We start from the raw sequence: 11930 nt of genomic DNA on the forward strand, positions 1-11930 counted from the left end.
ACAAAAAAAGAAGTGTCGAGTCAGGAGCTCATGAATAGTAATTTGGAAGTTTTGATGTTATCCAAATGATAGAAGAAAATGCATTGAATATCTCAAATAAAAAATGATACAATCAACCCTAGCCCCAGGAACCTACTTGTTATCGCTCGATGAAGAGTTGTTATACCTTTCCTTAGCCTAAGGTCGAACATCAGCGTCGGGCGAAAAACGACGAGAGGTGGAGGTGGAGCGGTGCAGAGGAGAGGGACAGGCGACGACACAAGGAAGCAAGAAGAGACAAACTCACCATATCAAGCGCCCTCTGCTGAAACCCACCCGGACCAGCCCACCGTCCAGCTTCCACCCCCTTACTCGCACCCAATCCCGCCCGATTCTCAAACTGCTGAACCAGAATCGGATCAACTCTACCTTCGTTGTCCTTACCCAGACCTGTCCCAGATTTCCATCCCATCTTGGCAAGCAGCTGATTCCCAACATTACTCTCGTCTTTACCTGGTTCTGCGCCGGGTGGGGGCGGGGGAGGAGCAGGGGAAGGTGGTTTAGGTCCTTCAGCGAATTTGCGTTTCCTAGCTTGTTCCGATTGCCATGAAGGTGATTCTTCAGGTACGGGGACGGAAGGTTGGTTGAACGCTTCTCTTCGTTCCGCTGCTCGATCTCGGTATTTCGGTTGTTGTGCATTATCACTTGTAGGTATTGAAGACAAGGCAGCCTTGCGCTTCATACCTGCTTCTCTTGCGTTGGCGTCGGCGAGGTTGGTCTATATGATATCAGGGAACAAGTCAGTTACTATTGGGCATGTCTCTCCGAGTGATCAAATGTGAGCAGATACAGGTCGACTCGCCTTGTGCAGATCCGATTGCGCTACATGCTTCTTGAGTACTTCCTCAGTCTTGAATTGCCTCTGACAAAGTAGGCAGGCGACCTTTCCCGTAGTCGCAAGTGTCGATACATCGGTGTAGTCGAAATCATCCGCAGGCGCAGCTGCTTGAGGAGATCTTGAAGGTCCAGGAGCAGATCCGGATCCATGTCCAGTCGGAGAAGCCTTCTCATTTCGAGTGATACACAATGATCAAGTCAATATAGCGATCCCATCTGCCGGATGATCCAATGATGAAATGATGTTTACACTTTGTTCACCTCCATGGGAATTACCTATAGGTCTTCTAACACCTAAAGTCGTATTGACATCCGATATACCTTTGGGCGGTGCGTTGAAATCCAGCATCGGTTCAGGTGCCGCCAATTCGGTTTGCTTCGTATTCCACTTATTTATATTTTTCGCAATCTGTGAGATCAAACAGGGAAAAAGACTGTGAGCAAAGACTCGACCCAAGATAAAAGGTGTGCGGGCCTCTGCCGACTTGTCTTCACCTTCCGACTAGATGATTTTGGCGGGATGATGTAGACCCCTTTACCTGTGGCATCGTCAATCATTGAGGTCAATAAGGTTCTGGGACCATCGAAATTTCATTATGCCACGATGGAGACAAACTTACTTCGTGATAAAAGTACTGAGTCTTTTCCCACCAAGTCCACTTCTTCGTCATCACCTAACATGTTCTTTCCGGTAATTGGGATGATTCCAGCCAATTCCTCCTTCTTTTTACCTTTACCGCCAATCTTGATGGGCTGAATACCCCCCGCGAGGCTTATCGGAGTCATGCTGGTGGGTGCAGCTTCAGTTGTACGTGGTTGTGGAACTTGAGGTGGAACGCCAGCCAGAGTACCGAGGAACGATCGATGGTCGGGAGTAAGTTGGATGAGTCCATCTTCCCCGATGACCGGTGCTCCTCGGGTGGTGGTCTCGACAGCTCCTCCAGCTTGATGCCAGTATGCGCACCATTTCCCCTCTGGCTGTTCGATGGTATCGCTAGCTATACCACCGTTTCTTGATGGGCGAAGAATGAATTCTCCACCAAGTGGTCCAGCGGGAGTAGGTACAAAGGCAGCCGGGTTGGCAAATGAAGGTGCAACGGGGACGTAGTTGATCACGAATCCGTTTGGTTGATGTTGAGGAGCGAGTAGGAATGGTAGAAGAGCAGCAGCAAGCTGAAAAGGGGGCAAGATAAGCATGTGTCTCAATATATGATGTTTGGTGGGATGACAGATTGGTAGGTTATGTGTAAAGGTATGTGCAGGTATGAGGTCAACTCACCTCAGAAGTAGCAAGTTCGACAAAAGCATACCCCCAACTACTCCTGACACTCCTATCAACAATCAGAACAGCCCTCACAATCGTACTCTCAGCAGCGATCTCCCTCCCCACTTTACCCATCATCCTGGCTATCTCCTCACTCATCCTAGAAACTATATCTTGCGAAGTGGTACTTGCATCCAATCCTCTGAGGAGCAATACTCTCTTACCAGCACCGAAGACACCAATATCCTTCATACCATCGTGACCTGGTCGGGCGTAAGTGGGTTGGTGGATATATGGTTGACTCTGACCATCGTGGGATTGGGGTGCTTGCGTAGCTGAAAAGTCGATTTTGACTTTACGTGGGTCGGAATGGGAGTACAATGCGGGCATAAGAACCGCTGGATGACTGTTTATTCGATACGATATGAGCTAGACTCGATTGCAATTCGAAACGAAGTGAGCAGCAAGCTCACTTGATATTGATAAACTCCTCTGCACCGTCAAGAGTCTTGAACTGAGCGAACCCAAAACATTTTGACGCTCCTGTGAATTTATCTTTGACGATCTTAACGCTTTCCAATACTGCTTTATGTTCTGATCGTAGATATCCCGAGAACTGAAGTATACAAAGAGATCCCATCAGCTGCTTTGTCAACGCTAGACGCGAAGGAGAATTGCCAGCTGAAATGTGGGACGTAGAACGTACATCTTGTTCGGTCAATTCTGGATCTAAACCTAGGAAGATTATATCCCTAGAAGGTTCTGAGGGACCTTTCGCCCCACCCCTTTTAGGTTGTTGAGGATAATCTGTATTGGAGTAGCCGTCGTATGCCTATACATTATCCTATTAGTCAATTTTCCACCGATAGCCGGCAGTCTTGCAAGGGGACGTATGACTCACAGCCAGTTCCTCAACATCCCTACCCCTCTCCCATTGAGGTTCATCCCTGCCATAATCATACACTCTCCTAGGCGGAGGTACCCTCGACTCCTCCCGATCAGCCATCATCCCCGATGCTCGTCTACCATCATACCTCTCCCTATTTGTATCGTCATACCCCCTAGGCTGTCCAGGAGGAGGGGCATATCTCTCTTCTTCGTATCTACCGCTGGGTCTATCATCATACCTAGGATGATCATCCTCATACCTTCTTGGCGGAGGTGGATAATCATCATACCCTCCTCCTCGTCTAGGTGGAGGATCATCGTATCGTCTTGGAGGAGGGGGAAGAGATCTTCTAGGCGGTGGGTAAGACCGGTCGTCGGTGTATCGTCTAGGTGGAGGTATATCGTCCCTCATGGGTGACAATGGTCTCGAGGGGGAGTATCGCCTAGGACGATAGTCTGGGGATCGCGAGCGCGATCTTGGTCTGTAAGACATGTTGGGTGATGATAGTGGATGTAACCATGTAAGATACGTTGAGTCTTTATAGGATGATTTGCAACGTAATGTATCTGACTTTGAATTCGAGAACAACATACACAGGACAGCTGATGATGATGAGTGAAGGGAGGAGACATGACGTGGAATTACCCTCCAAACGCTCAGCTGGAGAACTCACGTGGCTTATCAGCTGGCTCGTCCAACGGAATCAAATTCCCCTTGATCTCCTTCGTATCCTGTATAACCAACCACCTGAAGATGTATTCTCATCCACCTTCATAAAGACAATAACACCGAATCTCTCTGCTTACCAACATACCAATACACAAGACATACACAAAATGGCAGGAGGACACGGAGGATTCGGTGAGCTAAATATGTGTGTGACGAAAGCAATCAGCCTAGCTAACGTATCTCGCAATCTCACAGAACCAGTAAAGGTATATCTCCCCTCTCCCCTTCTGCCCTCCCGGATATATCCATACTAACCAATAACCATATCCTGTCAATGATAACAGCTCGACCCAGCGATCGAAAGATGGTCATCAATGGTATGTCTCCACCATATATCAGCTCAATCATCAGCGAGAGTTCAAAAGCTGATGCATCATAACTTCCACAGAGGGAAAACGTATTCCAGCACTTCAAATTTACCAAACGAGCTACTAGACAGGTGTTCACTTGGGGATTCGTCGTTCCTGCTTTGATCGCTACTATCGCTGTGACTTTTGATGTGAGTGCGGGTTTTTTTTTTCCGAGGTCCAGTGAAGTAAGGCAGGGGGAAGTGACTGAACGTATAGATCAGAGATGAGTTACAAGAGGTCAATCAGAATCATCGGGCATGGAGGAAAAGAGAGACGGACAAGTCCCTTCCCTTGCTGTGTTATCTTCGCATCCATTCTAAGAAGAATGGAATGATCTCACAGAATGCTGACGCTATTTTCACTCCCCACAGAACAAATACGACTGGGCAGGCAAACAGAAAGGCTCCTCTCTTCTGAAAGGCACACCCGCCAAACCAGCACCCGCAGAAAAGTAAATCAGATAATCATATCGAGATGTATTAGTATAACATAGCATAATAGCATCAAGCACTACAAAGTACAACTAAACTGACATACACAAGGGAATTATAGAAAGATATTCTAATCGGTTTATTACTCTACCAAATCCGCTTGACCATCGTCCACCGTTCAACTTCTTCCAATTTCCACTTTTTCCCTTTCTTCCCTCCCTTCTCCTTCTCCTTATCTTTATCTTTAGTCTCACTATCAGAATTCGAAGTGACTTTCTCAGGATCACTCATACTTCCACTCCCCCCGTTCATCCTTCTTGCATTATTCACCAACACCGATTTGGGCATAGAGAATGTTGTAGTGGGAGTATGTACAGATCCGGGAGAAGGGTATGCAGGGAGATCATCATTTGGGTGCGAGAGATATCGAGCAGTTTGTTTATTATATTCCTAGACCCTAGACGTCAGCTTTGTCTCTAATGGGAGATTTAAGACGGAAGCTCACTGTTTCCTCCTTACTTTCCCCAACTGCTGATCTTCCAAAATCGTTGACTGCATCTTCCGCTTCCCTCGCCTCCATCCCTTCCTGCCTGATAGCTGAGAAGCTCAGCAGGGCAAGACCAAGAATGACTTTCAGAAATACCAAGCTAACAACGGAAGAATAAGCTATTGTCCGTTTGTCTTGGGCTCGGGAGCTGACTTACCATCCCCATGCGCACAATCCCACTCCTGTCCAGCTAGTCCATTTCAGTATCGTCCACACCCAATCTCCGGCAGTCAGGTCATTGAGCGATTCATCATGATGCGAAGAAGTCGACAACATCCCGATCGCTTGAGCTGAAACTCGAAGTACCAGACAAGCTAAAGGGATAGAAGCGAATCCCAGTCGACGAGCTACCAAAGGTGATTGATCAAGTAGGACCTGATGCTATAAGTGTATGTCAGTTTCTGTCTCGTAATTTCTGATCAGTATCCACATGAACTGACATTTCTACCTTTCATTCTACCTCTGCCATTTCCCGACGAACCAGCTAACAACACATCTTTCGCCAAGACATCCGTAAATCTTTCATAGACGGATGCTCGAACATGGTTGAACTTGGTGATGAAAGCGTGTTTCAGCCAGTCGACGATCATCTCGGAGACGATGACGAATAGGACAGGCTGCGAAAAAGATCATTCGAGTCAATGAGTTGTACCAGCCAGATCAACCTACTGAGTCAACTCACTGATAATATCGAATCTACCAGATTCTTCCCTCTTATGAAACTTTTAGGTAAGAAAGCAATTTCCGATCCCGCCATCTCGATCATATTCCTTAGTGCAATAACAAAAAGCATAAGAGAAAGCTGGAATCGTTCGACGATATCTGTAAGGCAGACACGCTTAAGCTATTCTCTCATGTCCATCAAAACAGAAGGGTTACGTATAGCTTACCTGCACACATGATCTGAAAGAGGTTTTCTTTCTCGAATTTCTTGAAAACAGCTAGACAAGTCATATTGCTATCAGCTGTGGAATGCTCGTCGTCTTGTCGGTGCAGCTGATGTTGGTTGTGAGACATGACACTCACATCCTTTGATCTCCACAAACTGATTACTGATCAACAGCGACAACAGCGTATAATCATACGAGTTAATAGCCACGTTTAGCGAGACCAGCATGTAAAAGAATATGAGGGTATGAGCCACTATGAGACATGTAAGCTGGCTTGGAGTTGTGACACTACGGTTCGAAGAGTAGAGCTTACAGACGTAACCCAACGACAACGCAAAGAAGAAGACAGGTCTGGCTTGCTGTCTCTTCCTGCCTTTACCTCTTTTCCTTATACTTGGTGAGAGAGTCTCCCTGGCGAATAAGGTGTCGAGTACGTCTTGTCCGAAAGCACAGCATAATCTATCTGCGATCTAAATGGGGAAGTATATCAGCTATTGTCCGACGAATGTATCAAAATTTAGCAGACTCACCTCCAAAGCATTGAATATAACATATAACTTGATAGTATCTTGACCTCTGACCGAATGATACATCTTACTTGAATCGGTCGCTCCAAGCAATATAACCGTCGGTATAAGAAGTAATAGCATCCTAAGTATGGAATGTTGATGAGCCAATGGTATAGGCCACCATTCCTTCCGTTTGATCACATTTGTGAGGATCCGAGTAAGAGCGAAAGCCGATCGTATAGGTAGTACAGTGAAGTTGTACAAGAACCCATCTAAGCACAGCAAAGCTCCGAATAGGGTCGTTTTCTCAACCGCTAAAGGTACCGCCAAGAAATTTGCTATTCTTTCCCTACGACATGGATGCCTCAAGTAAGCTCTTGTTTACCTGTAGGAGAGAATAGCTTACCATTTGCCATCTACCACCCAGCCGTCCCATTCCTCCGCACCCATCTCATCTTTGAGTAAATCCCATATTCCGGAGATCTCGATTTTACCTTCTGCATTCAACCCCTTGAACTCATCGTAATTCTGATGCAAATGAGCGTTCTCGTCTTCAGGTTCAGGGGAAGATATCCTTATCCCTTCTTCGGGTGGATCATTCAACGTATAATTGTTTTCAGTGATCGTAGGTCTCCGAGACCTGGCTGGCCAGAATTCATCTTCGCCTTCTTCTTCATCTTCCATATATCCTGAAGAAGAGGGGACAGTCAATTTCCCCAAGACCGAGTCCAGCTCTTTGATACCGAGACCTTTCTTCTGGGATGATAGTGGCGGTGGAACGGTATAATCGAACTCTACCTCGCCCCTTGGCGAAGGAGGTAGTGAAGAATACGTAGTTCCTTTTAGACCTGGTGTGGAAGATAGATCAAATACCTCTGAGGAAGAGGTGTGGATTGATGGAGGAAAGTCTAAAGATGCGAGCGGATGGCGCGATTTGACTTTTGACGATTGCCGCGAAGAGAGTTGAGGCCGCGAGAGAAGAGAGGAAGATGCTTTGGATGGTAAGGCTGGCCGCTGGGAAGAAGTGAGGATATCTTCCAGTAAGCTAGCCTGTATAGTGGTAATTTATAGTTAGTAGGTGGTGCGACTTGGATTCGGAAGAGTTTCGTCATCGATTCACCTACCTCGTCTTCCCTCGTACTCTCCTCGGGGTCATTCTCTTCTTCTTCTTCTTCCTCCTGGTAAGAGGGTGAAGAGGAAGGACTGCCCAATTCAGTCTTCCCATTCATGAATGGTCGGGTCTCGTCATAGCGGGGTCTCGACGGACCAGCCTCAGCGGAGTTGAAACCGTCACTTTCCAACATAGGTGTGAGCGGGTACAGTGTGTAGACGTTCAAGTCTATGAACAAAGTGAGAGAGAAGAAGAAAGGAAAGAGAAACAGACAGACGGTTGATCCCAATTGGGATGAATCGTCACTGTACTCGTATCCTCGGTCATTTTCCAATTCCCATTTCCGACGGAACTAGAAACTGATCGACGCATTGACCCACTTTTTGTGCCTTCCAACACCACACAACCATAAAATGATAACGACAATCCTTCAACTTTGTAAATTGCCTCGCTTTGCTTTCTATCCTCCTAGCATCTTATCATAAAGGTAATCGAGGAGAGAGGGGCAGTATGACATGTCTCCTCCTCCTGCTCTCCTCTCATCACCCTTCCCTCAAGATCAACCCGCAATCCCGCCCCAGCAAGAACAGCTATATGGTCTGACAGAAAAGAAACAACCCAAATGGGAAAAGGTCTTATGGCGTAGACAACCCTTCCCAGATAATCACGTCCCACCCGACTTCCTAGCAGAGCTGGATGATCTTCGTGAGTAGTATCTCATGCTCAGGTCGTTCACACCTTCTCCTACGCTCGGATACCATGAACCTGACGAGCTACTCTTTACTGTAGCACCTCGACCCATCCCAAAACTCATCCCACTCCTCTTCGCCGCACTTCCTATCTCCCTACATCTATCAGTCATAGCTCTCTTCCTAGCTATCTTTTACGCCCTGCTGGAAGGAACGGTCTCTCCGGAAGAGGTAGGCTGGAAATGTGTTATCTTCGGATTGAGCGGATGGGCAATTCATAAATATGGGTGGGGTATACATCCTACCACACCCCAAGAAGGTCAGTCATCACTCCAAGGAAACTCATATACAGTCCAGCAAGCTGACCCTTTGGAACTGTAGCTTCCATTATACCCGCTCCAACACCATTACGAACCCTCATCCTTCCTCCTTTGTTACTGAGTCTACTCAGTCCAGTCCTTGGTACTCTCACCTCAGCTACGACGAGCGATAGTATCTGGCCCCTAGCCGGCGGACTGGGCTTCGTTCATCTACTCCTTGCCGACTTCCGAACAGGAGAAGATCAACGGGTCAAGCGAAGGCGGGAAAAGGCAAAGAGGATGAACAGAGCTCATAAGCGAAGAGGAAGTGTGGGTATGATAGAGGTGGAAGAAGGAGAGGAGAAAAGGTATTTTGATCAGCTGGAATGTCAGAAGGGAGAGGACTTTACAGCTGATATACATCCAGCCTCACTTCTTCTTTATCTCTCACTTCGGCATTATCTGCTTCGGTGGTACTAGCCTCTAGACTTCCCTCAACCTCTCATGTCTTCTCGTTGGTATTGCTGGCGGTAATGTTATTTGCTGGATGGCCACCTATAGCCAAAGGAGTAAGAGTAAGTATAGTTTACCTCGGGCATAATCAGCTACTCTCTCTCCTTAAAGGCGAAGACAGGGGTACGAAGCTGATGAGTTTCATAGGAAGCCGGAAAGTCATTCTCTCTGATATTGACAATATCAATGGCGACGTTATCTATCTCCTTATTCCCTTCGCGCGCTGCCCCTTCTTTTGAATACCGCATATGGGGCCACCAAATTATACCAACTACGCCTACACTCATCTTTCTCATCTCATTGAGCCTGGTCAATATCATAGGACCCGTGATGCTTATATACGCTTGGAGGTGGAAAACTAGGAGAGGCGGAGGGTGGGATGTAGCTGTTGTGAAGCTTCGGAAGGGCAGGGGTGGACCAGTTACGTAGCATAGATATATATAGATGGTAGATGATGCATTCAATTTGTACTTTCACTCTCTCGCAATCTCGCTGTCAGTATGCCGATGTCATTAGTCTTCTTGACAAAGCATGAAATGGCCCAAAGGAAAGAGGTATGAGAAGTGAGTTGTGTGTAAATGCATGTACAACGCCAATGAAGGCTATGAGAAGTATATCGTACCGTATCATATATAAAGATATTTTGATGTCGTCCATCGTCCAACGTCCACTTCCGCCTTTCCTCCCTTCTATCTTTCCTTTATTCCACTGCGCTCGCCCGTCCTCGCGAATTTCTTCGTTCAACCCCTCTACACCTTGAACCCATACCCCCTCATACAGGCTTTATGAGCCTCAATGAACTCCCTACAATTCACATTCCCCTCTCCAGGAGCAGACTTGAGGAAACAATCATCTCTCTTCGATTTCGTCTCGGGACATGCGCAACATCTGAGAAAAAGTCAAGAGAAATCAGCTTGAATGTCCATTACCTGCTGAGGATAGGGCGCCGAAAGAAGCTGAAATGGCTCATATGATTCAAATAGAATGTGTAAGATGGTTCACTTACGGTTTCAGTCCCTTTGGGTTTAATGGGTTGACATTGTTATTGGATGTATCGGGGGTAGCTGACCTGGAAGATACAGGTGTGATTTCGCAGCTTTCTCTGCGAATCCAACGATATGTTAGGCTCGATGATTCCCTTTGCCACTTGTTGAGTCATGCTTGGTAGAGTACGAAGGTAATGGACTCACGATGATCCGAGTAAAGACATTTTGATCTATTTCACTTTTATATGCGATTCTTTTGGATGTATTCTCGTATGAATGTTATACGATGTATGTTGAGAGTAAAGGTTGAGGAGAGACGTAGAGTGGAGGGATGTGGATGATGAGCAAGCACCCAATATTTCCAAAGAATTCCAAAAAACACAAATCAACAACATCTCCACTTCGGAAGCGGATGAATCCGATGAATCCCACCCCGGCTTAAATGGGTCACACAAATAAATGTAATATATGCATATGAGGAATGTAACATGAGATGTTCGGGCCGATGACGCGCAGAGTGATATGAGGACAAACCATCCATCAGAAAAAGAGAGAGAGGACGATCAGGGTGAAACGAGTGGGAAAGATAATCTAAATCGACTCATATTCTTATCTCACTTGTTTACTCTCTCTCTCTTCTTAGTTGTGTCAAGTATAGTCTCACCACTCTCAAAGAGTTCTTCAACAGGCTCATCAGGTGTAGGGTACATACAACAAGAACAAGGAGGCCCAGTGCTCACAAGATACAAAGAAACGATCAACGATCTTATCAGTTCCTTATCTTTCAAGCACAATGTCCTCCTTCACACCACTACGACCCCTCTCTTCAGCCATTCGTCAGACATACCGAGGATATGCATCTGTCCTGAACACTCCCACAGAGGTAGCTCAGGAACTACCCCTGCGTCTTCAAGCTATCAAGCTGTATAAGGAGGTACGTCACTGTTATGTACTTTCAGCTACTCCTTGCGTCTTCCCTTGTCTGGACAGGTCATTAAGCTGATACCAATGAGTGACTGAACAGCTACATCGTCTAGGAAGGGACTAGTGAGTCCACATTCTCAATCAGCTGCGATGTCTAATAGATACGGGAGATTGTACATCAGCTGATCGACGTGTTCTGGTATAGCCCCGATCCGAAATACGATTTCAACAAGCGACTCAGGCGAGCATTTGAGAGTGAGTACAGGGTACCTTCCTCACTGGAACTCTCAGTTCATGGATTTCCTTACCAAATCCATCAGCTTTTATCTGTGTACCTTTTCCCAAAGTATCATTAGACATAGATAAGCTGACAGTCTCGCTTGAATAGAAAATGCAAAAGTCACCGATCCAGAACAGCTGAAGAAACAACTAGAGCTAGGAGAACACATCAAGAAAGGTCAGTCTCATCTTCCATACTTCAGCTTGTACAATACGATTCTCCTCCCCGGAGAGGTAATCATCAGCTGATACATCCCACCACATATAGAAGTCCTCGCCTTGATCTCGCTTAAAAAGTTCAGGCATCTACGAAGGACATACCACCCCAACGAAGGGCCCAGATAAGGCGTAAGGAGTACAGAGTACAGAGTACGTCTTCGTCTTCGCCATTCGTCAGCTAGGAATCAACACCACTCCCCGACCCGTCAGCTGACAAGCGATGTGTAGTGTTTTTCGCTTGTCCTCTTCTCTGGTATCAGCCGGGAATCATGGATCCATGCATCCATCGATCTAAAATACGATTTCTATTCCGCTCCTCCCCCTCGCTTGGTATCGACCTCCAATTGCTATCGCTTGCTTCTTTGCTCTTTCTCCGTTACGACCATCACGACTTTCCCTTCTCTTAACTAGTCCCGTTTTGTCCG

General features: G+C 46.6%; 6 protein-coding genes across 6 annotated transcripts; 3 read left to right on the forward strand and 3 right to left on the reverse strand.

Annotated features, from left to right (window-relative positions):
* Positions 1 to 132: 132 nt before the first annotated feature.
* I302_101674 (uncharacterized protein) lies at positions 133 to 3521 on the reverse strand (the record flags this gene model as incomplete). The annotated part of the gene is made up of 10 exons (XM_065869338.1): positions 133 to 177; positions 287 to 757; positions 842 to 1042; positions 1127 to 1285; positions 1372 to 1415; positions 1497 to 2049; positions 2156 to 2546; positions 2614 to 2756; positions 2847 to 2972; positions 3042 to 3521. 10 exons carry the CDS (start codon positions 3519 to 3521, stop codon positions 133 to 135), a joined length of 2613 nt encoding a protein of 870 aa, XP_065725410.1.
* Positions 3522 to 3865: 344 nt separating this feature from the next.
* Positions 3866 to 4563, forward strand: I302_101675 (uncharacterized protein; the record flags this gene model as incomplete). Its single annotated transcript, XM_019187054.1, has 5 exons — positions 3866 to 3890; positions 3954 to 3964; positions 4043 to 4075; positions 4147 to 4257; positions 4480 to 4563. 5 exons carry the CDS (start codon positions 3866 to 3868, stop codon positions 4561 to 4563), a joined length of 264 nt encoding a protein of 87 aa, XP_019049932.1.
* Positions 4564 to 4686: 123 nt separating this feature from the next.
* Positions 4687 to 7789, reverse strand: I302_101676 (uncharacterized protein; the record flags this gene model as incomplete). Its single annotated transcript, XM_019187055.1, has 11 exons — positions 4687 to 4989; positions 5045 to 5186; positions 5244 to 5467; positions 5527 to 5703; positions 5769 to 5908; positions 5977 to 6027; positions 6113 to 6229; positions 6290 to 6446; positions 6507 to 6834; positions 6892 to 7535; positions 7610 to 7789. The coding sequence occupies 11 exons, from the start codon at positions 7787 to 7789 to the stop codon at positions 4687 to 4689; spliced, it is 2463 nt and encodes an 820-aa protein (XP_019049933.1).
* A 322-nt stretch (positions 7790 to 8111) lies between these two features.
* On the forward strand, positions 8112 to 9526 carry I302_101677 (uncharacterized protein; the record flags this gene model as incomplete). Its single annotated transcript, XM_019187056.1, has 5 exons — positions 8112 to 8301; positions 8386 to 8604; positions 8667 to 8952; positions 9012 to 9159; positions 9245 to 9526. 5 exons carry the CDS (start codon positions 8112 to 8114, stop codon positions 9524 to 9526), a joined length of 1125 nt encoding a protein of 374 aa, XP_019049934.1.
* Positions 9527 to 9846: 320 nt separating this feature from the next.
* I302_101678 (uncharacterized protein) lies at positions 9847 to 10307 on the reverse strand (the record flags this gene model as incomplete). Its single annotated transcript, XM_019187057.1, has 3 exons — positions 9847 to 9985; positions 10104 to 10199; positions 10288 to 10307. 3 exons carry the CDS (start codon positions 10305 to 10307, stop codon positions 9847 to 9849), a joined length of 255 nt encoding a protein of 84 aa, XP_019049935.1.
* A 569-nt stretch (positions 10308 to 10876) lies between these two features.
* Positions 10877 to 11631, forward strand: I302_101679 (uncharacterized protein; the record flags this gene model as incomplete). Its single annotated transcript, XM_019187058.1, has 5 exons — positions 10877 to 11017; positions 11108 to 11130; positions 11213 to 11262; positions 11396 to 11464; positions 11555 to 11631. 5 exons carry the CDS (start codon positions 10877 to 10879, stop codon positions 11629 to 11631), a joined length of 360 nt encoding a protein of 119 aa, XP_019049936.1.
* Between the last annotated feature and the right edge of the window lie 299 nt (positions 11632 to 11930).

The sequence above is a fragment of the Kwoniella bestiolae genome, chromosome 1 (genome assembly GCF_000512585.2).
Source record: "Kwoniella bestiolae CBS 10118 chromosome 1, complete sequence".
NCBI lineage: Eukaryota > Fungi > Basidiomycota > Tremellomycetes > Tremellales > Cryptococcaceae > Kwoniella > Kwoniella bestiolae.